This window comes from Halichoeres trimaculatus, unplaced genomic scaffold (genome assembly GCF_033239565.1).
Source record: "Halichoeres trimaculatus isolate MK-OKI-2021-1 unplaced genomic scaffold, fHalTri1.1 fHalTri1_scaffold_1, whole genome shotgun sequence".
NCBI classification, from domain to species: Eukaryota; Metazoa; Chordata; class Actinopteri; order Labriformes; family Labridae; genus Halichoeres; species Halichoeres trimaculatus.
The window spans coordinates 15,759,057-15,785,598 of NW_027437179.1; the positions used below are offsets into that span (position 1 = coordinate 15,759,057).

A 26,542-nucleotide genomic window follows, 5' to 3' on the forward strand; every position below is an offset into this window, starting at 1 on the left:
CTTTGACATTGTGAGAAAAAGAAGTACTTATCTTAAACCTTATTTCAGTGTCCTAAAATAGCGAGATGCCACCAGCTTAACGTGAATGACACACTGACACTGTTCTGCAGTGGATGGCTGGATTCAAGATGGATTGTAAAAGAATCGACTTGGCAGTATCCAGGGTGAAAGTTTAAAGTTCACAGGGTTAATACTGCGCGTGAAAAAAGGGTATGACTGAGTGTGTCTTTAAGACCTCTCTGGTTTGTCTCACTTAGCTGCTTCCTGCTGCACATTGTACCAAGTCAGGAGAGTTTTTTTTCACCAGTTCTATAGGGTTTCACACACAGGACTTCTTTTATAACATATCCCACTGGAACAAAATCCAAGAGCTTGAGTTTTCGGCTCCAGCAATTATTTGTGAGGGCCTGCCATCATCACATAGCAACGGAAATAATTAGCCCACTGCTTTCAGAAAGTCTCAGATGGCCAGTCTCACAGATTGCTTTCCCTTCCTGCAAACTTGACACAGCACTTCAGCATCGTTTCTTCATGCTCCCTTTGACAGTGTTGTTATGAACATACACAGTATACAGACATACACTGCACATACTCCCTGCACTAAGTCCCATTGTATTTTCCTAATATTAAGAGTGAACACAAAGAGACACAACAGGAAATGAGATATTAGGAAAAATATCAAAGTTGCATGAGGTATACATTTAGAGACCCATACAAAGGGCATTTAGTGTGGACCCAGCTCAGGAGAGAAGCCACAAAGCTTGAGGTGGTCACACAGCTGACAGCAGCACTCTCCTCAGGTCCCACAGTTAAAGCCCACATAATACAGCAGGGACCAGAGAGAAAGGGAAGGATAGAAAGGGAGGATGATCTCCTCTAATGTGGATCCTGTGGGCACTGCTCTGCACGCTGTGGCCTCACACACACATGCACACACTCACACACACACGCACACTCACACACACACACACACACACACACACACACACACACACACACACACACTCGAACACAGAAATTTTGAGGACATAAGCTGGGCTCACTTTCCTCACTTATATCAAAGGCCTCACCACGGGGGGATTGACTTTTGTTCTTGGCAGTACAACAAAAGAGAAATTTTTATGACTTTCATTTCCCCGGTTTGATTTAACTCCAGTTTTGTTGTGGGTGAAGAGTGTTCGCTGTGTTTCTGTTTGTTTACAGCACAGAGAGTTGCTGCTGTATGCTGGTAAAACATTTGTTTGGCTTGTTTGTAAGATTGGCAGATTGTTTGTCCATGCTGGCTGTCACTTTAGCTCATTCAATTGAAAATTCATTGTTTTTGCTCCTGCCACAAATCTGATGCCAGAACATTTGAAAGAGACAGAAATGAATGATGGATGCTTGCTCTCTGTGCTTTTAACATGAAATTCTAACTTTGGAGTACTTATTGAGCTGATTTTAGAGCCAAGGCAGAGACCTGCGATTCATGTTACAATGATGGTGAATGCATCAAAGGAAGACTGCATCCCTGTTGCTGGCAACACTTTCGGGGGTCTAATTTCTGACAGAACACTGCCCCCTAGAGGAAAACTGCAGCAAAGCACAATGAGTTAAGATGGACTACAAAAGGTTGAGTTGTTGATCAGACATTTACTTTAGGTCCACAGCATGAGAACAGATCTATAAACAAATAAATACTTATTTTATTACGCTAACAATGTGTCAGAAATACAAGTAAAGGAGTGGCTGGTTGCTGAACACTGAGAGCTCTTAGTACACAGCTAAAAAAAATGAAAGCAAAAGTGGATTTAATGCCAAATCATATTAACACGTGGTCTTGGTGAGTCTAATCTATGTTTTAGGTAGAAAAATAAATAATCTGGGGGGGATTGTGGTGAATCACTCAGCTGGATCCCCATTTATAGTTAAACATGAAATAAAATGACTCATGAAGTCAGATTCTTTGCACTGTTAAATTAAAAATCTGGGCAAAAGTAGTCGATTAATGCACGCACACTTGGAGTGTTACAAACTTCACTTGGCATTGCAGTTATTCTTTCCTTGATACTGTCAGAAACACAGTGAAAAACTGACTTTTAAACATTCGTGCCAATAATCGAGCTGGGCAGGAATAAATTGTGTGTGAGACAGACATGTAAATCAAAATATTCAGGAACAGCTTTTTGTTTATCTTTTATGAGCCACTTAGTGAACCTGCACGCTGAAACAGCCAGCTTCTCATAGAAGCTGTAACAAGTGTCAAAGAGATGTGACTGTTGCTCTAGTTTATGAACTTCAACAACAACAAAAAATGATTACTGAAAAATGTTTTAAGGAAAAGAACACACTTTCATGGTTTCCTGAGGATCACCTTAGTCAGCTGGAGGCATTTCTCAGACACTGGAAACAAAACCTTTCATTGTTTCTGCAATAAAATCTGTTGTGAGGCTTTTTCTTTGGTGCTCTTGTTGCGATCAGTGATATCAGTATGAAGTCTGAGAAGAGCAGCTCAGGAGGAGACTGAGCCTGAGTCTTCAACATCGGTGGAGTCATACTCGTCAGCAGACTCAGTGAGGGCGGGGTAAGGCCGGGGTTGGTCCAGGTTTACGTAGGTGATGTTCAGACTGATGTAGTGTTCTCCCTCCAGGCCGGACAGAATTGTAGAGACTGTTAACACCAATGTGGCAAAGCTGGGCCGCAGTTCAGGATCAGGGTCCCAGCACTGAAGCATCACACTGTACCTGGAATAAAACACAGTCTGTGTCAAAAGAAGCACTGAAATGCAGATTCATCCCTCGATATTATCTATTAGAGTAAAAATAATTAACTAAGTTACACTTTTTAAAAAAAACTGGATTCAGTGTTTTACTTTACTTCACTGTTATACTATTATACTCACCAACAGAACTCACAAAGCATCATGTTTCTAAGCTGTCTAAAAACAATTTCTTATAAGACAAAATCCACATGTTAAGTCCACCTGTATGACTGTTTTTCTCAGTACAGACCTCCTCTGTTTCTAAAATGTGCAAACAGTGAGTGACACTTCTTTGACCAAACAGTTAATTTTGCTGCAAGAGAGTTAGTGATAAATACCTGGTGTTGGAGTTTTTGTACTGCTGTGATCACAGTCTAAAACATAACCGATATACTGATGCTGTTTTAATATTTAGATAATGTTATTAAAAAAGAAGAGTTATTTCTAAACTTCACCCAGATAGAAGGGGACATTAGTATTTGGGAAAATAAATTAACTTGTTTGTTTTTCTTTTTTCTTTTTTTTTAAGCTGTGAATAAACCTTTTATGTAGCACTTAAGAATAACCATCATCCATATGGTTAAACAGGGCTAAATATTAAATTAACCATTTATCAATAGTTATTTACTGTTAAAAAACAATGAAATTATATTAAATAATGTTTGCTAATGATTTGTGATGCTGTGTGTGATGTTGAGGTAACAGTTAATTAATGCACACATTGAAACATTTCACTCACTTTATGGAGGGCTTTTTTTATGATGGCCAAATATTTTTAAACCTTTGTGATGGTTTATGAAACATCACTGAGACACATGGACCAGATGTTTGTTCATTGTTTGTAAATATTCAATAAAGGGTCTATCAATGTTTCTTGGATGGTTATTATTAAGTTGGAATGAATGTTTATAAAGCTTTAACAACTGTTTTTGTACATGGTTTATGAACTATATATCAACATTATGTGAATGACTTAGGTTACGACTGGTGTTATTACTTTGTAAATAGATAATTGCTTTCTCAAACAAATATTTGAGTGACTGTAAAATTGCAGTTAGTGTCCATAAAAGCTACTTTTTAAAGGCAACATACGCTTTTTTGTGCACTCCATTAAGAGTTTCATCAATGACCAACAGAAGATACTCTTTTTAATGCTTATCAGTAACAATACTGAAAACACAAAATTGATATATTTTACAAACCTCTAAGTTAATGTTGACAAGAAGCATTGCACCGCACATAAACCAATGGTTAAATAAATAACCTGATTAAATCTATTTACCCTCTATAGATGAAAGCTATCATAGAGTGTAACCACAATGGGATAAAACTTTGCTTAATCTATATTTAAAGTCTGATGAATCTTAGCTCATTCTATACTAAGAAACTATGAAGCCTGTTTTTAAAGAAGTAAAACTTCTTGTTTTATTCCCACGTCACAGGGTGTGGGGTGCCAGCAGGAAGCTGGAGGTCCCTGCTTCCTTAAGGTTATTTTTTAATGCCGTGTTGAAGCAAATCACTGAGCTTTGTTCCTGTTTCATTCAAAAGAAAATACATAAGAGTTTCAATAAAGTTAATGATCTCACTCAACATTCTTCACAAAAACTCAGTGTGACAAGTCCAGAGTGAACAGGGGAAATAAACGGATGATTCATCCTCTATAAATCTGTGAGCTGTTGCAAAAAGCTTCCGGACTGTGAGGTTTATCATTACAAATGCAAAAACAGTGGTGTAGGAGGTTTTTTTAGGCACGCAAGTGAGTGTTCAGTGTGTGTGTGTGTGTGTGTGTGTGTGTGTGTGTGTGTGTGTGTGTGTGTGTGTGTGTGTGTGTGTGTGTGTGTGTGTGTGTGTGTGTGTGTGTGTGTGTGTGTGTGTGTGTGTGTGTGTGTAAGGGAGGTAGTGAGGTAGTTTTCTTTGAGGTGTCTTGTTAAAATACACATTAACTCCCAAACTGTATTGCCTAACTATATTAGAATACCAAGTAGTGGACACTTCACAAGTTCCACACTACTGAGTGATCACAGGAACATCTTACTTTTACACTTTTAAACTTTGAACCTTTCCCTCCACTAGCATTTGGTGAGAGTCTGCGTTAACATTATAACAGCATAAGTGTAAAAAAAATAATAATAATAAATAAATAAATAAATAAAAAATACCTAAATTATTTGGAGTTTTAACAGGAATGTATGCCATTTCCTTTATTTACCAAAGGAATAGAAACAATTAAATATTCAAAGTACTCACAGAGGGTCGGGGCAGTACTGAGGCTGGGGTAGCCTCCTGCCTTTCAGTAGGTAATGTGTTATATCATAAGGATCCACCTCTGGGTAGGGGCTTGCTCCTCTGGTCAGCATTTCCCACATCAGCACACCAAAAGACCACTGCATCAGGAGAAGGACAGAAAGTACATTTTCACTGGTTCAGTGAGGGAATGACAATCAGTATTCTGTCACACATTTAGAAGCACAAGAAAAGAAATTCCTTAAAACAAATAAATAAAAAGGACTTCAGTCTCTCCTTGTCTTCTAGAGATCACTTGAATTTCAGCTAAAAATGTGCTATAGTTGGTGGTCTCTTAGAAGAATGGTCCAGGATTCGATCCCAGGTCCTACTGACCACATGCGAAAGTGTCCTCAGGCAAGGCGCTTAAACCAGGGAGCTGGTGGCTGTGCCAGTAGTGTGTGATTACTGATAGGTATTTTGCATAGCAGCCTCTGCCATCAGTGTATGAATGTAGAGTGAATTTGGCATGTAATGTAAAAGCACATTGAGTGGTCAGAAGAAAAGAAAATGTGTTGTATAAAAATAATGGTTCAACGATTTACCTGACCTGTGATTTACCTGTGATGACCACAACGTCAAAGAAGTTAACAGAAAATGATAGAATACAATGTTTCTGTCCTGATCTGGATTTATGTTTGATAAGTTTGTTTCTTAATGTATGTTTTTTCCTGCTCTGAGGCTGGGCGTGGTGCCCTGGGCCCTCCATTCACTCACCTGTTCACACATATCTGCTCCTGGTTACACCTGCTTCACTGAAGCTCTAGTCTTCACCTCACTTGCTACCAGACTGTTCTGCTCTCTAAGTGGAGCTGTTGGCTCTTTGTAAGTGACTCTTTTGTGTGCTTTGACCTGTTCTCTCCGAGTATTTAAATGTGTCTCTGTTTTCATCCAGTGCCTGCTTCCAACAAGCCCCAGCTCCTCACCACTCTTGCCCAGCCTCTGATCTCCTGGGTTGTAGCCTGTTCACTGCCTCTCATCATCCTGTTCAGCCAGCAATAGAAATCTCACAACAACCCTGCTTTGGTCAACTCCATTCATCAGGCTGTTAAAAATAAATTCTCTTTTTTTCTCTATCTCTGCCTGTTGTGCAGTCTTGCAATCTGGGCCTAATTCAACAATTCTGGTACAAGCAGTGACAGCTTTGAATGTTAGATGTTATATTTCGCTTCTCTATCCAGCTAAGCCTTGAAAGAAACATTTTGATTTTTTTTTTTTTTTTTACATTTAATGGGTGATTAAAAATTGAAAGCAGGCAGAATATGTTGAATTTCATCTCAAATAACTATATTACTGGATATCCATGAGCTCACCACATCAGACTTGGAGGTAAATTTCTGTGTCTTCAGACTTTCAATCGCCATCCACTTGACAGGCAGCTTGGCTTTCCTGTGATCCTGAACACTGTAATACTCCTTATCAAAAACATCTCTGGCCATGCCAAAGTCTGCCACTTTGACTGTGTATGACTCATCCAGCCTACGACAAAGAGAAATGAAGAGGACATGAGTGTTATAAAATATAATACCTGAGCACTCTGATGGTACAGTCTTTGACAAACATGCATCATGTATCATCAGAAAGCAATTCAGGCCTCATTTAGATGATAAATTATTTCATCTGCAAACCTCCGTCACTTACATGCAGTTACGTGCAGCGAGGTCTCTGTGCACAAACTTCTTCTGGGCCAAATACTCCATCCCCTTGGCAACCTGCAGCCCGAACCCAATCAGATCTTTCACAGTCGGGTTCTACAAACACCCCCCATAACGTGACAAAAACACAGACTTAGATTAGTCTGAAATGTGACATATTCTGTGAAAAAAATTAACTGAGGGTAAACAGCTAAATGAGTCACACCCTCTTCTCGCAGCGTATAAAGTGCCGCAGGTCTCCGTGCTTCATGTACGGCAACACCACTAGAGGGAGCCCTTCTTGTGGCAGGAGTATGCCCAGCAGAGAGAGCACATTGCTGTGGTGAAAACCCTTCATTATGATGCCTTCCTTCAAAAACTGCTCCACCTCCTCAACATCTGTTATTCCTGATAAGACACACACACACACACACACATACACACACACACACACACACACACACACACACACACACACACACACACACACACACACACACACACACACACACATACACAAACACACACACATAAATGTATAAACATTATGAAGAGAGGATACTGAAAACACCATTTAAAGAATTGTGCTTATTTGCACCAAAGGGACTCTCTGTGCACTTGTGTGTCTATGTGTACAGTAGATACTACTCACTGTTCAAAGACTTGACAGCGCAGTGAATTTCTCTGTTGTTGTGGTCTGTAAAATAGCCGTGATAGACAGTCCCAAAATGACCTGCAGGTAAAAAGAGACAATGATGCATGGATATATACATGAAGTTATGTATATGAATCTTTCCATGGCAGGTAGAGAATACAGGGCCTCATTCACTAAAAATTGCATAGAAATTTTCTTACTCTGCCCACAAGTTCAGTGTTTACACAAAATCACCGTCAGATTTATGACATGTGTGCACCAGCCTATTTTCTTCTCACCACTGTGCGTACTTTAGTGAACCAGAATCATTCTAAATTGACAGGCACATGCCCCCAACCTGCAGTCGGCATATTACCACACCCCTGTTCATCCCTGTGTGGACATCTGTTCAGTGCTTCAGGAGGGGGCGCCACAGTGAAGCTGTGTGCACGTCTTTGTATAAAGTCATGAGGAGAAGCATTTATTTCATGTCTTCATTCAGTTTGCATTCTGAAACGTGCTTTATGACTGACCCCCATTAGAGACACTGCATTTACCATACCCAACCATTTAGTCAACATCACACTGTGACATTTAAAATGAACATTGAGATATTTTAATAATAAGATAGGGGTCATATGGTCATTTCAAAATATACCCACTTCCACCCTGATCACACATGGTGATTGTCAGGGCTAGAAACAGCTGCATGCAGATTCTATCAAGAAAAAAAAACTAATTTTGAGCTAAGAAAGTAATTTTTTTGACTAAGACTATATATTGTTTAGTACTTTTACTATTTCAGATAAAACATTTGACCTGTATCAGAATAAATTGTAGTTTCTCAGGCTAAATGTGGTGCATTTGTCCAATGCTAATTTCAATTCACTATGCTAACACAGCTGGCTAAACACTGGCTGACAGGGGTGGGAGTGGTTGTAACACATCTTTAAAAAGTGTTACAACCATCCTCTTATGTACAACTAAGAACATTTTCTTGATTTTCATAGTGTTACATTAGGCCTGGGCAATGGAATAGAAAGACTGACAGAGATGTGCCTGCAGATGTTTTCAAAAAAAGCATCTGAAGTCAGAAAGAATGGCAAGTCAGTCAGATCAGTCACGAAGGCACAAGGGATCTGTCATGTTACTACAAATCACTGCAGAAGCTGAGGGTCCAATCCACACAACCATTTGTGACTTTGATTAAAAATACACACATACACACACTGCTTTTGTTAGACCTATGTGTTCTTTACACAGCTACACTGTAGTGTTTGTAGTGTACTTGAGCACAATGCGTTTCATTTGTACTCAGACGTAGGAATTTCTGAGTTCTGAGTGGGAACACCCCCCGAGGTCGGAATTTCTAACTTGGAAGTCGAAGCACCCACACCACCCCCAAGTTCCCAAAAGGAAATTCTGAGTTCAGGGGTAAATAGTAATTAAGCTCTTGTTAGATTCTTTTTATTTTAGAGTTTCTGAATAGTGTTTGCCACAATAAATCAGATGTACACGTATTATTATTCAATGTTTATACGCAGAAATATTGCTGGTACGGCAAGTTTTTCTGACTTGGCAACTGGGATGCTTAACTCGGAGATGACATCACCCCCACTACCGACCTCCCAGTTCTGAGTTCAAATGGAACACAGCAATACATACAAACAGGGAGTGAGTTATTGTCAGTCACAGAGACAGACATTGTTCTGGATTCTTCTTAGTGAGTAAACCTCTTTTTGCGGGGCATGACCTCTGTTTTTTTTCTTTTTTTGTCTAACTGTTACAACTTACCCCAGCATGTGTTACAACCTTCCCCAGTAGTGGGGATGGTTGTTACAAAGGAGCGCCATGTATTTGACATCACCTGGTGAGGTCTGTGATATTTATTCTTGCAGAGGTCTGAATTAGTGCCATTTGTAGCAAACAAATGTGGGTACTTTGCATTAAAGTTTGAGAACTCTGACTCAAATACTCAGTGAGTTGCAGGTGCTGAAGCAAAAAGTGGTACAACCATACTCAGTCTCCCCTTTGATGTGGGTAGATATGTGTCAATTTCATGGTTACTTAATACATTTAGTCAATTCACAGTTTATTTTTTCACTCTATTAAAGACTTTTTCCTTTTACTGACAGTAGTATAAATGTGTCATGCATTTAGTTAAAAGTGTATGTCTTTACATTTTCTGTGAGAGCTGGTCGTCATCATTTGTGCGTACACATGGTCTGAGCAGGTTATGAATTTGATCACAGAGTCAGAACAAATTCAAGTAAGTAAATATTAATGAATCATAAATTTGTGCATCAAACGTTGGTACGCACAATTTAGGCCAAAATTTGTGCGAATTCACTGTTTGTGAATGAGGCCCACTGGGTTTCTTACCCTTCCCTATGATGCGGTGATGTTGCACCAGCAGCATCTCAGCAGGAATAAGAACATCCTTCACCTCCTCCAGCAGCTCAGGTCTGAAACTGGAGATGGAGATCTTATCTGGAGGCATGAGGGGGGTGAGTGTAGGATCAATGCTGCCTGCAGCATAAGCCAGGCTGGGGAACACCACAGGGCCCACCAGTGGGGTCGGTGGATTCAAGGCTACTACTGGCACAAGACAGAGAGAGGAGCTTTTTAATGACAGTTCAGACAAGAAATGAGCTGTAGGCCTGAGTGCTTGGACAATCACCTCTCCTGTAGTCCCCAACGGGCGATAGCTCCACGTTGTTAGTGACAGAGCGGTTCACACTGTGAGACAAACGGCTCTCTACCATGGAGGCTGAAAAACATTTCACAATTCTTTTTAATCATCAACCCAGAAGCAGGACCAGCGTACATCTCATGCTACACCAGGGATGTTCTGGTTGAAAGACTCGAGTGATTCAGCCCGAGAATCCCACCCACTGCTGCTCACTGTTACAAAAACAAGAGTGACCAAGGTCCACAGAGCAGAGAGGAGCCCACCTTTCTTCTTCTTCCTCAAGTGTTTCATGACGACAAAGGCCAGCACTGCTCCAGCCACAAGGGCTGCCAGGATCCCCAGAACGATGCCCACCATGTAGTGGTTGCTGACCCTCACCACCATGCCAACATTGTGGACCTGTCCGTTGATGGAGATCTAAAGAAAAAGGCCATCAGAGTCACTGAAAATTACTAATGTCACAGTAACACCACTCTTTTCTTTGTGTGTGTGCACTTTTTAAATCAAATGAAAAGATTAAAATATTATTTTGTCAAAGAAAACTCATTTCAGACAGAACACATACTTAATAGCTCAATGTGTGAGAAATTTGTTTCGGCTGAGAATTACTTTTTGGATGTGACTGCTCTTCTTAATGTGGTGCAGTTGGTGTTTAAATGCAGACGAGAGTTAAAAGTAAATTATTTTTTCTGATTCCTTTAAATGAAACTCTTCTGTTGGCCTTCTTGGTTCTTAGTGTAAGAAATAAACTTGTGTTTGCACATCTGGCCAGGATGGACTGTTTGTTGGATGCTTTGAGTCAGAGCAGACTGGTAAAATTTGTGACACCAGAAGCTGAATTAAGTTGGAAAGTGAGATGTCTCAACTAGGGCTACTAAGGTAGGGGAGCCCACGGGCCAAAGTTGGCCCACCAGGGACTTTTTTCTGCCCGCTGTTTCAATTTTGATTTGATTTATATATATATTTTTAATTATCATTATTATTTTCCCACTGCCAGCAGCCCTTGTCTCCCATTTGTTGCACTTCCTATCCTAACCACAAATTAACACTGTGTTACATTTGGAGTAGGGTGGCGCTGGTCCTGTCAGCTCAAATCTGTGAGCCTATGACCAGAGAGTGAAAGGATACAGGGTCATGGCTGGGATGGAGTGTATGCGACAGTGCCACTCTGACAAGAGAAAGTTTATGAATAGTTGGAAACATGAGTACTTTTTTCCAGAAATGGATTCCACAGCATTATGCCTAATGTGTAGGCAGAAAGTTGCTGTTTTTAAAGAGTATAATCTTCATAAATTAATGATAATACAGTGTAATTTATAGGGGAAAATCTAAAGCAGGTTTACAGTTTTAATACTATTCCTCATTTTAAAAGAATGGAAAATGCTCTGTTTTGGTGTCATAGGAGCATGTTGTGTCCATAGATAATAAAAAAAAATGGACGTCCGTTTGCTCGACTCAAAGTGAGGTTGCCACAAAAACTGCTCCTCCTGGTGGCTGGCTGCAGTATAGGTTAAAAAAATCAGGCTTTCCAGCCATTCCAGATGGGCTGTGGTCAAACTTGAAAAAATTAATACACCTTGTAAAAATATTTCTCACGTCCGATTGTTGTAGTGATTTTAAGATATCATTTGGCTGCCTTGTATTCAAGTCCTTTTTTTTCTGAAAATTTTCGTTTTCATTAGTTAAAAGAGGTTAAAATGAGGCTTTACGTCACGTTTAATGATGACTGACAGCTGCTATTCTCGTTTATCTTTTCCGGGGATTGTAAAATATGTCGGGAGGTAGAGTCAAGAAGTGATTAGACTTCAAAAGAAAAGAAAAATTATTATTTTTGTCACTCGGATCCACTCAGAGTCTCCCAGAATCCCTCACAGTCTCCACTGCAATGGTACAATGGTAAATGGCGGAGCCACGCTGTCCACTCTATATACAGTCTATGGTTGTGTCCCATCTTGTTCAGGTTACATTGCACTAAAGGTCTTTGGAGACATTGGCCTAGTTTTTGTGCCATATAGCTATTCAGTCATTTCATGCTGTGAAATAAAGTAACTAAAAGTATTTTCTTTTGCAAAATTACTTGTTTGTGTATTTATTTCGCATAGTTTTGCAATAGGCACATTTAATATCATGCACTGCAACATTCAACCTTGGTTCGTTTTTGGCCCTTCACTGAAAAGAATTTGGGCACCCCTGTACTAGGGATTAATCGAAAAATAATCAAGACGTTTAGATTTTCTAAATGATGTAAAATTACCTGGTCAACTGTAATGAATCCCCCCCCCCCCCCCCCCCCCCCCCCCCTTGTAATCCGCTCTCTGCTAATACACTCCCCCCTTCAAATAGACTACTGGTTGTGTAGTTACACAACAGGCAGCCAGGTGTCCCAAAGCGTGAAGGCTGCCAGAAAACCAGCAGAAGAAAGTTATTTTCTACATTAACACCACAATACTGAAATTATTTATGTTGCTTGCAAAATGAACACTTTTTCTTTCAAAGATTTTTTTTCCGAAGCATTTTTGGTCTAGCTGATGTGTATTTTCAATTACATTGTTTCAATAAATAAACCTTAGTTCGTCACCTGTGCATGTTCACTTTGGTTACTTTTTCAAAACTACACAAATATTTACAGAATAAACTGAGTTGAGAGTGGGATGATAGTGCATTAACTAAAATTAGGGTGGAAGGTTCGATTAATAGTGATTTTGATTTTTTTTCCGTAATTACCCAGCCCTAGTCTCAACCATCTGGACTGAAAAAAAGTGAATAACTAGATCCAGTGATGGATGAAAAAACTCTTCCTCTAGTTTAAAATTTGATATTTAGACTAAGCTAGGCTCTTCCTGCCTTGTGTTACCTAAATGAACTACTTCCTGGCAGCAGACTATAAGTCACCATCAATCTAACGTGAGATTGATTTCAGTATTCCTAAAAAAATAATATTTCTAGATTCTCTGATGCAAAAACCATGTAGCCTCTGTAGACATGAAGGCAAACGGATTGTTTGTGATGGGAATTCATGTCATTTATTTCGCAAATTTTCCTGCACCTCCACCCTGACAGATATTGGTTTCATTATTGCAATGTATCTGTTTTCTGTCTGTCCTCTCAAGCTGCTGCTTCAGTGTATCTAATAAAATTCACAGATCTGATTGATCTTCTGTTACATGCTGGTTCATCAGCCAAACATCTTTACCTTCACTGGTAGGCCCTCACTGGGAATGGTCATATTTTTGGGTATCCTGCAGGTGATTTCATTATCCAGGACTTTAGCGTCACAGTTAACCCCTGCAACCGTCATAATGATGGTCATACAGGAGCTCACCAGATTCAGCTTTTGATGCTGTGAGCAAAGACAAAAACACATTATGTTGATATTTAATCATTTATATTCAATGAGAAATATCCTCTAAACTCTCTCTTACATGTAATGACACTTCATCAAACCCAGGGTACAAACTCAGCACGTGGCCCTCGGTCTCAAAAGGTATGGGCTCGCCGTAGGGGTGGTACGAGAACTCTTTTTTCCAGAGCCCCAAAGCTCCGTCCATGTCAAAGGAAAGCTCTCCTTCTTCTGTTTCGTCTCTGTGGAAGACAGGAGAGAGACACTCCATCCTTGTCGACAGGGACTTCCCGATGCACTCCTGAAAAACAATGTGATCATGCTTAAAAGCTGACTCAGAGCAGAACAGTTTAGGTATATGTGAGTGGAGAACGTCAATGTGTTGAAAACTTTGGGTGAATTACAGAGAACAAAAAGTTTAAACTTTTCAGCATCAAGATGAATACTTTACCCTTGTCACAGGTTTTAAGTGACTCTCATTGGGTTTGAAGCGAATAAAGGTGCGGTACACAGAATCCAGGTTCTCCCCCTCAATCACGATCTTGGACCCCCTTCAACACAGAGAGATGCTAGTGTAAGTTGATATCATGTCCCCTGATGGTTCAATACATCAGTCTTTTCTTCACTTCCGTCCTCAGTGACCTACCTGTCAAAGCTACAGCTGGGCAGGACAGCAGTAATCTTTGGGTTTTCTCTGTAGTAAAACACCTTTGTAGTGAGAACAGGCGACTTGTCGATGAAAACACTCAGGGGAACGTCCCTCACCTCTGAGATTTGCTGGGACAGACAGATGATGGAGGACACGTCGCCTTTAGGCTTCGTGACTCTGTGATGAAACAGAAGTAAGTGAACAACTGTTGAAGATCAAAAAGCTTTGAAATAGGTTTCTGGGCTCAGTAACAGTAGAAAATAGCAGCACTCTGAGTCAGCCTGTGGATGCCAAGGCCTCACAAACCGTTTTTTACTTACGAGTTGAAACATGTTTGTTTAATCATAGGAATGAATATGTTTTGCGTAGCAGCTTGTCATCTTTAACTCACAGAAAGCAGAGTATCTAAAAAATGCTGTTAGTCAAAAACAACCTAAAAATGTGACCTAAGTGCATGGAAACAGATGTAGCTCCACACCTTTTTATGGGACAGGGCACGTCATTGAGAGTGACTTTTCTGGTCCTCCCAGCGTCCAGGTGAGGCCCAGTCACTGTGATGAGAGTTCCCCCAACACGAGGTCCATAGTTGGGCTGGATTTCTGTGATGTTGGGAATCTGATGGCACAGTTTTAAGTGTTTTGGAGTATTACAGGCCTGATTCGCATACTTCAAGCTTTTTCGTTGTCAAAAAAAGAATATATCAGTATAAGAAAAAGAAATTAAAGATTACCACAAATGTGAAACCTGGCAGTTCTGCCTTCCCATCAATAGAGTAACGACCGTCCACCTTGCCCTCGTGAACCTCCACAGTAATATTGACTGGTTTTGACAGCTCAGTGGCCCCAGAGAGGATCTTACACACCAGGCTGGAGAGAAGCAGGTAATTACATTTTGGGTCCAATACAAAAGTCAAACTCAAAACAACATCAAGGAATAATTTACTTCAAAGAATTAAAGTTTTTAGATAGAGGTAACAGTCCCAGACTGTTTTCATTGAGTTATTTTGCTGGGGTTTTTGTTTGTTTGTTCTTTCAAGGATTAAGATAAATAAGTGTATGTTAGGTTCACACAAACAGCTTTCACTCATTTTCATTAGTATTTGCATCTTTTTAAAGTGCTTGCAAACAAATGTTTGCATGCTCACCCAAATCACTGGGAAAACAAAAAAGATAAGCGTTTCATTTTGGAACATTTTATTTTTATTAGACTCAATATAAGCCACACTCCCCAAACAAGTCCAGAGAACTGTCATGTTTCAAGGTAATTACCCAAAAAAAAGTTGAAAAAAATGCTAAAGGAATTAGAAAAAAATACTTATTATTCCCATTTCAAGTAGCTTGACAAGCAAGTTTGGGTATCTCTTTTGTGCAGATATTGTAGCTCCTTACAAGAAGTTTTGGTGTCATATTTGTCTTTTAATACCTTGAAATACAAAGTTTTACTGGAATCATAATGTGGTTTGTATCAACTAGAATCAAATTAGATCTGATTAAATGCAGAAGAGACAAAACCTAAGAAATGATCCCTAATGAGGGGTACATTTTTTTTTTGTTTGTTTTTTTTTGTTTTTTTGGGGGGGGGGTTTTGTTACAAAGAAGGAGGATTTTTAACCAGAGAATAAAGGCGGTTTTACTTTAACAACAACAACAATAATAATAATAATAATAATAATAATAATAATTATTATTATTATTATTATTATTATTATTATTATCACACTAATCATAACAATAAATAAATAAATAACGAAGGCAACTGCTACATTTAAGTTTTAACAATGAACTGCTTAACTTTATCACAAGCATGCAAATACATCGTTTTTAGAAAACCGAGTCCAAACATGACAACTATAAAAGAGACTGCACTTGAAACTCTTCATAAACACTCACTGTGTGATGTTACTTTTGACTGGAAGCACAGCGCAGGCTGTCTGACCCAGTCTGACCAGGTGGGTTCTGGAGGTAATGGCAGGTCTCAGAGGAGACTGGAACTCAAATCCACACACCATCAGCTCTGTTTGACCATCAGGGGGAGCAGTCCGTGGAAAGAACTGCGTCAATAAAACAGAATATACGGTGCCACCTTGAAATGAAATACTTAGTGGCACAGAGACATGTTTGTGCACAGCCTTACAGAACAAATCTCACCCCTGTGATTCCTGGTGGGCAGGACTCATTCCTCCAGCGACTGTGACACTCACTCCTCCAGGAGCACACTCCAGAGCACCACCCACAGCCCATAAACTTGGGGGCTGTCAGACACATCGCGCAAGTGAGGAAGTGTTGACAGCCCGGCCCTCTCTGAGGCACCTGGAACATCTGAGAGGGAGAGATTATTGGATTATTATTGAAAATTCATGGACACAAAACCAATAATTGGGGAGGGATACACTGCGCTATTTCATTATTAATGTGGTCTTTAAATAATCCATGGAAAGATGTGACCTCAGATTACCCCTTCATAATTTATGCCTCCCAGTACAAGAGAAAATGTAAGTTTATACAAGGCTTTATTCAGCAGAGGACTGCACATTGGCCTTTCCAGGTCTTAAACACACTGTATCAGAATAACACTGCATATTTATATGACTAAAGACTCTATTTAAAAATGTCATCTTTTAAATTCAAAAGCTACAGCATGGTCCTAAACCTCAAAACCTCATCTTGCTTTTGTGTCAAATTTTAATTTAGCACAGTATTCTCCTGTGATAACTGATGCAATGTCAGGCTCTCACACACACCCTGCCCCAAACTGCAGAGCTATATCATTTCTTGCATTGATTTTGTTTCGTTACTTATTCATTATCTGGGTCACAGAAGACCAAGCATATCCTGGCGTAGTCTGGGTAGAGGGCAGGAGAAATTACCTGCACAGGTCTCAAGAGGATTGGAGGACTCAGTGATTGATTATCAGTCAAACTCCCAACTCATTTGCAATTATAATGTAATTAAACTTTTACGTCTTAAGACCGTGTGTGAAAAATGGTCCCAAAGAGTTTTTCTTTCATATGGAATTATATCCACCAAGAAAATATCAATGTTCATAAACTATTCTAAAAAGTAATCTTCTATATTACGTCATTATGGGATGGGTTGTTTACCTTATCTCCAACCACAAAGAGAAGATACTCTGATGAGTAGACAGCAGCGATAGAAGAGACTCTCTTGTTCTCAACCAGAGAGTAGTTAGCAAATATTATTGGGCTGGATCTTGTCAATACAAGCTGCCAACACAAACACAACAAAGTCTTATAATTAGCACATGATATGTGTTTGTCATGTGAAGCCAAGCATACAAATGGGGAAAACATTTTATAAATAATGCCAAATACCTGCAGCAGACGTCCAGTTGAAGTGCCGATATGAGCCACGGTCTTGTTCTCGATGGTTGTGACCAGCAGAGACGTGAGGAGGACGTCCGTCATCTGCCTGTTGAAGAGGTCCACTCTGTAGTAGGGCTTTGAAACCATGGTAGGATGGTCTCTGCATGTGGCGTTGTTCTCCATGCTCTGGGGGCAAACCCAGAAGAATCAAAATAAGACAAACGATGGAAAAATAATAACATGAGACTTCTGAATTAACGAAAGGATCCACATCAGGTAACAGTGCCTTCAAATACAGGGACAGAGAAGTGACATGTTTTCCCTTAAGGCACAGCAGATTTTGCATATTCAAGGTAGATGACAGAATAATCCAAAACTTAGAGATGTTAGTGTAGACATAAACTTTCCATTTTTGCTGCTTTAAAACCAAAAAAAGGAGCTTCAACTGTGCCACTCACACAATGTTTCAGCATCTTGGTTGACTCAATAAAATCCTTTAAACTAGCTGGACGGCTTAGAGTTGATGTTACTGAGCTGTGATAAACCCCAGATTCTAAGACAACAATGCTTTCTCAGTGAGAGTTTTGGGAAGGAGTGACAATAAACCCAGTTTGCTTTAATGTGACTAACCACTCTGATCTGATTCAGACTATGACGAATGATTTGTGCTTCTTTAGTGACAGGATGATTCCCAGAGTGAGCAGAGTGAAACCGTGTTTGGAGGAGCAGTCTTCAGATTAACACTGACTGGTAATACCCATTCAAATACAATAAAACAGCATGAAATTACACACAGAATATTTTCTCAAAAAATCCCAGTCACCTATAAAGACTAACCTCATTGAAGTAAAAAAAAAAAAAAAGAAAAAGTAATACATCCATTTGTAAAGATGTGGGGTTTTTCATTAAAGATCAAGTTTTCTTTTATTCCAAAAAAAAAATGATGATTTTGTGTCCCAAGTATTCAATGATTTTTTTTCTGCTCCAAGTTACTCCAGCATTAAAATTTCTATAAGGGTTCATCCAGCTTTTCTTATTGATGGACAAGCTTAAAGGCTTAAAAAAAAATAACAGCAGTTTTCTTTATGATTTATGTACATTTCCCAAATCCTTCAAGTCAAACTGGGAAAAAAATGATCTCATAAAAAAAAATGTACAAATCAGTTTTGTAGTTTAAATCGTGGCACCTTCAAGATATTTAGCATTTGACAAGTGATTGACTACTTACGTACAAAACAGAGTTAACCAACAGATAATGACAACAGAGTGGTTGCAGTTCCAGTTCCTGTGCAAATATTGTAACTGAGGTCCTGTGCATAGGCATAAAAACAAGATCTGACACATTAAAAAAAATATTTATAAAAATAAAAATCATTCACACCCCAAGAGTAAATTTTAGTCTACCAGCTCTTGTCATCATATTAAAGTATCCTCCTTATAAACTGTTGGTGTTAGTGAACATAGTGAAAAATTCAGAAGGGCCTCTTTAAAATATATTCCTTTCATCTTTTTTTCTTTTTAGCTGAGGTAGATGAAAATACTGATAACACTCTGGAGACAGCGATGCAAAACATAGTGCCGGAGCAACATGAGGTTAACCTAGCTTATCTTAGCATTAAGCCGGAGGTGGGAGGAAAACAGCGAACCTGGCAGCAGCTTGCAATGAAAAGTTACACCCACAAGTAAATCTGACAATCACGTATCAAAGCTTCTATAATTAATCAATTTCAACATGTTGCAAGAAATCCTCAGAGTGACGTCGAGTTTCCAGAAAATGATTGCTCCAAGCCATGTTTTAATCTGACAAGACACAGCATGTTTGAATGAGCAAGAGGTTTGATCTTACTGTTCAATAACTTTTTCTTTTGTTTCCATGCACATCAAGTGATGAATGAGCTCAAAGGGTCAAACTGATTTCACATTTCTGATAACAGTCGTCATCATCACAGATGTCCATAAAAATTTATTTCCAGTCCCGAGTACTGAAACACAACAAGGCAACTTTTATTTTAATCCTCTTACAAAGTGTTGCATTCCTCTGCAATAGTATAAAGTGTTTTGATTGCGTACTGGGTGTGACATAAATCACACCCATCAAATGATCATCCTCTATTCTTTTGAAAACCGGGAGCAGCTGCAGGTGAGCGCCTTACAGACATTTTCATTTTCAAAAATGCACTCATGTTTTATTGAAGCACGCGTGGTTATGCATGTTAAATTAGCAAAGCTGAATTTCATTTTTTGGATCAATTTCACACTTTTGCTGCTCCCTGAAGCAACATGTTGCCAAACCACAACTCTGACATCAAAGTGCCCATGGGCACAAAATTACATTTGTGGATTCTGAACACAAACAAACATAGCTACTGCATTCACTGGTGTTTTCAATGACATTAGCACTCTGCGATATGCTGTCTGGTGCTATGTTTGAGATATGGCATCTTATGTGTAACTACTGCTTCAGACATTTTGTTTTTGTTTATGATTATTGATTCTCTTTTTCTCTTGCTGGTCTCCACTGACAGAGCTGCAACTGTATGTAGACTTCCATAAAGTCAATTTAAAGGCAATAACTGTGTTGATGTGACACATGTACCACATTATACAGTATAATTAACATTTACCATTCCCTATGAGATAAACATGTCTGTTTGGATACAATCACATGGTGCAGCTCAAGAAAATTTGAACATCCTTGAGAGGTTGATTTCAATGGTTCAGGGAAGGGTGACATATTTCAATCATTTACTTCTTTTAAATGGGGTAATTATAACTATAAGTTATTAAAACACAAAATTCAGTATGTTGTAAAATTAGAACATCAAGAAAAAGTGTAATATTTTACACTAATGGTGTGACGCTCTATTCAGCTGTTTAATTGGAAACGCCTCCAAAGGTTTCCTGAGCCCTTAAATGATCTCTTAGTTTAAACAGCAGGCTACACAATCACAGGAAAGACTGCTGACTGCTGTCCAGAGGACAGTCACTGATACCCTCCTGCAAGGAGGCAAGACACAAAAAACTGTCCACAGAGTGCTGTAACTAAGCAAAGTACTAGAAAGCTGAGTGGAGAGGAGAAGAGTGGTAGAAAGGATTATCAAGCTAAACCATCCAAGAATTTGAGGGAACTTCTCAAGTAATGGGCTGGGGCTGGAGTCACCACAAACAGACACAGCACAACTGCTACATTCCTGCTGTGAGTCAGTGATCCAAAGTCCTCCCTTACAGATGAAAGTCATCTTTCATTACATTTGTGAATTAAGGACCCAGAGTCTGGAGTAAGAGTGGAGAGGCTCAGAATCCAAAAAGAAAGTACAGTGTAAAGTTTCTACAGTCAGTGAGGGTTTGGGGTTTCATGCCATCTGCTGCTGTTGGTCCACTGTGTCTCCTGAAGTCCACAGTCGGCAGACCCATTTACCAGGACATTTTGGAGCACTTCATACTTCCTTCTGCTGACAAACTTTAAGATGCTGATTTCATGGTCCTGCTGATTTCAGCAGGACATGGCAGGTTCAAAGACCATGATACTACTGTGCTTGATCTGCCAGCAAATCCCTAAAGTCCTGACTCTATGAGGTAATTTCTAAAGCAGGGATATCAAACTCGCACCATGGAGGGCCAAAAGGCTGCAGGTTTTCTTTCCAACTAAAAACTCCACCAGCTGATTTCACTGATTGGTCCCTGCTCTCTGGTGAAGGTGGGGTAATCAATGAAATCAGCTAGAGTTTTTGTTGGAAAGAAAAATTGCAGTCTCTTGGCCCTCCATGGCACGGGTTTTAGATCCCCGGTCTAGAGGAAGATAGGAGACACTTAACCCCATCCTATCAAAGCAACCTGGACTTCCATTAAACCTCAGCAGCGCTACAGACTTATCACCTCCATGCCACACTAATTCATGCAAAAAGAGCCACAACCAAGGAATGAGTGCATTCAAAAACATACTTTTCAGATAGAACTTTTTATACATTACTAAACAATTTTATTTGTGGTTTAAATATAATATTCTTATTTTATGAGATATTAAATGTGGGGTGTACATGTTTAACTTTTTGAATTAAATGACTGAAATAAACTTTTCAATGATTTTCTAATTTACTGAGACTCATTTATGGTCTCATCTCACACAGACCTGAGATGCCTTTGATTTAACCACCTGGACTGGCTTACCTCATGTGGACAGCTCTCACAGGGCTGGAAATGGCAGAGCCCTCTGGAGAGCTGCTCTGGTCCAGACTCACAGCAGTCATCCACTCCATCTGCGATTGCTTTGTTCACGTTGTCCATGGGGAAGGCACACAGAGCCGAGTCACGTTCAGTAACTCCGTCGTCATCAGTAACAGCAAAAACCCCATAGAGGATGTCATCTTCCTCCTCTGCCCCCAGCTCGTCTGCCAGCTCCCTGCCAGCCTTGCCAAAATGGGCTGCTTGAACCACATTGTACACCACATCCTTGTAGGGCTCACTGGCCACATTCCTTCTGCGGCGTTTCGGTTCAAAGCGACACTCTAGGATCACCTCACGATACCTTTTCATCTCCCACTCGTTTCTTGGAAGGCGGCCGAGACGGGTCTGAAATGGCGAGGAGCCCTGATCAGGGCTCTCTCTCTGCACTGAGAGGAAGTAGACAAACTCCTGAGTGAAGAAGCTGTAGACATATTCGATATGGTAACTCCTTCGCAGGCCAGGGAGGACCGTCAGGCCACGCACATCTCTGTAGAAACCATCCTCTGTCGCAAGGGGTCGACGCACTGATAGAGACTTCCTTCCATAACGCTGGGTCACGCTGTCGTTGACAGTTGTAGCAACGAAGAAGTAAACCGTCTGACCTTCTTCAACCATTGTCACTTTGGTACCCAGAGGGCTCGCCAAACAGTCAGGACAGTAGGCAGCAGAGTTTGAATCCTTTCTGTACAAACACTTAGAAAGAGAAGGGGACTCTCCATTTGAGGTAAGTTGGTGGAAATAGCATACACCATATTGAGAACTTCCACAAGAGTATAAATACATGAAGAGAGTGTCCAACAGTAAGACCTGATTGTTTGTGTCCTCCAGAAAGTTGGGATCTTTGTCAACCTCACACAAATTGCATATTTGACACTCTGGGCTTCCCACTGGCCCTGTGCGGAGCTCCCAGGCTTTCTCCAAACTTCGGTTGACAGCTTCAATTACATTCTGAGAGGCAACATACACCTCCTGGTAATACGAGTTGTTGACTATGTTCTGGATGGGGCCTTTGGCCTGGAAAAAAGGCATGGTGTAAACGACAGAGTAATTGACAGGGCTGGGCGCAAGTGAGGAACAGTTGGCCAGGGCAAAGGCCAGAAGAGTCTGGAGCCAGGCATAAGTCCCCCATTGTGTGATCCAGTGGACCATCTCCACTCCTGGATGCAAGGGTGGGCAACAGCACTGTGGATGTGGGGTTACCTCCAGGTCTGTTCTGCAGACAAAAGCATCCTGACACCTGCTGCCAATACCTGTGAAGACAAAAGAGACAGGAGGGTCTCTTTAAAAGTATATCACTTACAAAACTGCAGAAGTATGCACAACGTCATTTTCAATGAGTATGAATCAAATAAGGCTTCCTTTTAGCATATTTGACATTCATTAAAACATGGAAGTAGCCCTAGCATTGACCCTAACCCTAAGTCTAACCCCAACTAACCCTAACCCTAGACCCAAACCTAACCCTTACCCAACCCTCACCCTAAATCTAGCCGTAACCTTCATCCATTAATTAATTAGTGATTCAGATCCGTAATTTTTGACAGTTTTTCCTGGTTTTAGGTTGTCTTAGTACACCAAGTTTTAAATCTCATGGCCCTAGAATCATAATAATCCTAAAGTAAGGCGTTTGTCTTTCTATTCAACTCTTGTCATTGGGGCTGCAGCTATCGAATATTTTAGTATTCGAGTATTCTACTGAAAATCCCATCGATTAATCGAGTAATCGGATAAAATACAGTTTGGTTTAGTTAAAGAGCAGTTATTTTTTAAATGAAAATTTTTCTCTTTAAGAAATAGAATTTTCTGATACAGCATGTCAATAAGAGCACTCGCTTTGGTAGCTCCAAAAATTTGTAAACACACTTTGACACATTTTTTGTGCCTCGTACATCTCATCAAACGTTGCGGACCCAAATGGCACCTGTTTCGTAGAATGACCCATTAGTCTCCAAACTCCAGAAAAGAAGCTAGATTTGTTGCTAGTTGCTATTTTGTATAAGAGGTAGCTTGAGGGGTCTGAAAACTCTCTTAATATGGCCTCAGCTCTATTTGAAATACCTCTCTTTGATCTTTTTTAAAATTAAACGATTCCTCGAGGCAGAGAAAATTACTCGAGTATTTCTTGTAATTGAGTACCTCGAATCATTCAAGGAATTGTTTCAGCTCTACTTGTTATCAAAGAAGATACAAATGCTTCCTTTATTTCTGAACTGCTCTTTAAATTTTAGACTACCCTTGCTTCTTCTTGATCTCTTAATCTTTGGGCCTGATTTTTTTTATTACTGACACCTGTGCATATAAAACTGAATCACTCATTTCCTTACTACTACACAGTTTCTCAACACACATTAAGGGTCTTTTCATGTAAATAGTGCTTCTTTAGTCACTCAGCTTCACTCTTCTTTGTTGTGGTCGAATGATCTGATGTGAAAAATAACATTTCAGCTGCATGAACCAAATAATGATAAAAGCACATGTGGTCGTAAAGTCTAAAGCTTCCTCTGACTCTACACAAACAATCAAAGGAAATGTTTGCATGATCAAAAGAAGGCTATTTCTGTGAAGGTTAGCATGGTTTCCAGCTAAACCAAGTTTTGTGTGATTTTCTGCATCAGTCACATCTGCCAGCCCATGTTTACTCTGGTTGACCCAGTACCCCATGTATTTCTCTGAGAAAATGACGAGGCTTTATTGCACCATCCTATCAACAGAAACTTGGCATTGCTCGTGAGTCATCCTCCACAGTCCTGATACAACAGCCAACCATATGGAACCATGTTTCAAACCCAGAGCCTTTTCTCCATCCTCAACAGAAGCTGTTTGGTGGATCATTAACCACAAACATCACGGTAAGGCTGTGTTCAAGAGCCCCGGCCTCTCTACTTTGCATTCCTGTCACAACCACTACGTGCTTTTCAGGGGAAAGGATGTGCACGGACTGATGGTCATAAGGTTCCATGTGCCTTAAGAAGTCCCAGCAGAAGAAGAAACAACTCCTTTGCTCGTGTGGGAGAATCTCATCAACTTAGTTTTCCTAAAGTAGCAGCAGACATTTTTTTTTTAATCTGAGGAGAAAAACAGATCTTACTGTTAGAGTTCTTGAGGAAACGTTAAAGTTTAAGAGTCTGACGACTTATGACTGAACATCAATTATTCACAGAGTACCACTCATGTAGTGTTACATTTTAACATTCGCAGCTCCATGTAAAACTGAGGTTACGGTTGGAGGACATGAGTATACATAGTAATGGCACTGATTGACACTTTCATGTTCATGGTTAATAAAGCAAATGGTTGAAGTTGACTTTCCAGTCATGGTGCACAGTGCTATTTAGAGGCTGGTCAGCATGCAGGTAACGTTTTCGTGAATGAAAGGTGTAATACCGTTGTGAGCGCTATATCTCTCACAGTCTAAGGACGACATAAAAGAGGATTCAGTGTTTGGGGGATTCTAAACTATCTTCAATCAAATTCCTGGGTTTGCATCCTCATTCTTTCACAAATAATAGAGCACTAATTTGCTTTTCCAAATGTGCAACTCACTTGTTTTTTTTCCCGTTGTGTATATTATCAACATCCCTGTGGTTCTACAGTGAGGAGGATGGAGAAAGCTTTTCTAAATCAGTGGTTTAGACACAGGCACTTTGTTGGCTGTTAATTAGAGTAAGGGAGAGCGCTTTTTCATTCATCATGGTAAAGACATCCGCAGGGATATGAAGAGGCAATCTCCAGCACAATCAATAGCCAAGAGAATGGTACCCCGAGGATTCATGTATCGATTGAATGTTGGAAAATCTTTCACAAGCCCTAGACTACTGCTGGAACCAAATAGGAAAGGGACAGATCAGCTATCTGTTTACTTTATTTTAAAATATCTATTCATTGATACATATGGATCTTTATTTGTTTATTTGACAAATAATTATTCCAAAGTTAAATCACATGAAGTTGGCCAAATCATGCATAATTGGAAGAACACTGTGATTGTGATCGTGTCTGTTTTCCTTTTATTTATTTATTTTTTAAGTTGTCTTTTTGTTTGTGTGTTTCTTTGTTTGTTTATTGGTGGAATCTTGAACCTACATGTAGAAATGTATTTTATTCCATAAGTTGGAAACAACAAGAAGTGGCACACAGCTCTATGAGAATTACAAATGGTTGTAGCATTTTTAGGCATGGTAGTCTATTAGTCTGCTGAGAAGAAACACATATTTCACTTTAATGAACAAAACGTTTCATAAAATTAAACTCACATTATAATTAGAACAGTTAATGCAACTGACAACCCCCTCATAAATTATCTGATACAAAATATGCCTTTAAAAAATTAGTTTCAACACCAAAGCTTTATCATAATAACACAAACCTATGAAGAAGAGAAAGAGAAGGAGAAATGCAATTTAACTGACTCATATGAATGTTAACAAATAGCCTAATATAATAAAATTTCAATCTCTTGTTGGTGTAATTTTTGATGTAACAGGCTATGATGTATGTACAATTTGAGGTTGTATGGAATTAAGTCGATCGAGAGAAGACAGGTGGGTATCTAAGCGCTGGCTGGCTAATTCAATTTATCCACAATTTATTTTGTTCCTGTTCAGAACATGAAGGTGTGAGTGTGAAAGAAAGCTTACCTGTTCAGGTTAGAGAAAGTCCTCTTCAGGGAAACAACCACTGACAGCTTCGGTGCTCGTCAGAAACTTGAAGGAGGGAAGACTGCGACTGCTCTTTCCTTTGAGAGCTCGATTCGCCCGATACAAATATGGATACAAGGTTTTTTAAAGGGGTAGACAGTCCGCTCGTCTTTTCACACACCGAGAAGATAAAACAGTGTTGGTTTCGGATTGAACTTTCAGTATGAGTGTGAGTGATGGCTTCAGCTCGCTCCTCCCTCTCTCAGCAGACAGACAGCAGCGCTAAACACGACCCCAGAGACTGAACAGGGACCAGTCATGTTGACTGTGCTACTACGCACATTTTACGACTTTTAATCTGCATTGTAGCAACAAACACGTAGTAGC

The 26,542-nt window shown here is 39.8% G+C and overlaps 1 protein-coding gene across 1 annotated transcript; it reads right to left on the minus strand.

Moving 5' to 3' along the window:
• Window positions 1–1,735: 1,735 nt before the first annotated feature.
• On the minus strand, window positions 1,736–26,269 carry mst1rb (macrophage stimulating 1 receptor b). The gene is made up of 21 exons (XM_074673833.1): window positions 26,156–26,269; window positions 21,462–22,768; window positions 17,304–17,480; window positions 17,073–17,195; window positions 16,120–16,290; window positions 15,862–16,022; window positions 14,703–14,838; window positions 14,451–14,587; window positions 13,970–14,149; window positions 13,775–13,874; window positions 13,406–13,624; window positions 13,177–13,323; window positions 10,247–10,400; window positions 9,972–10,061; window positions 9,674–9,889; window positions 7,310–7,390; window positions 6,884–7,065; window positions 6,665–6,774; window positions 6,337–6,502; window positions 4,988–5,124; window positions 1,736–2,723 (listed from the first exon to the last, which is right to left on the minus strand). Exons 2-21 carry the CDS (start codon window positions 22,665–22,667, stop codon window positions 2,492–2,494), a joined length of 4,125 nt encoding a protein of 1,374 aa, XP_074529934.1. The 5' UTR covers window positions 22,668–22,768; window positions 26,156–26,269; the 3' UTR covers window positions 1,736–2,491.
• Between the last annotated feature and the right edge of the window lie 273 nt (window positions 26,270–26,542).

Bases quoted from the DNA above. Each gene is read 5' to 3' on its own strand.
- mst1rb (XM_074673833.1), bottom strand. From the start codon at position 22,667: ATGGTCCACTGGATCACACAATGGGGGACTTATGCCTGGCTCCAGACT. The intron at 14,839-15,861 runs GTGAGTGTTTAT...GCTTCTCTCCAG, and splicing joins GTCAAAAGTAACATCACACA to CCTGGTGTGTAAGATCCTCT. The intron at 13,625-13,774 runs GTAAAGTATTCA...ATTGTTTTTCAG, and splicing joins ACTTAAAACCTGTGACAAGG to GAGTGCATCGGGAAGTCCCT.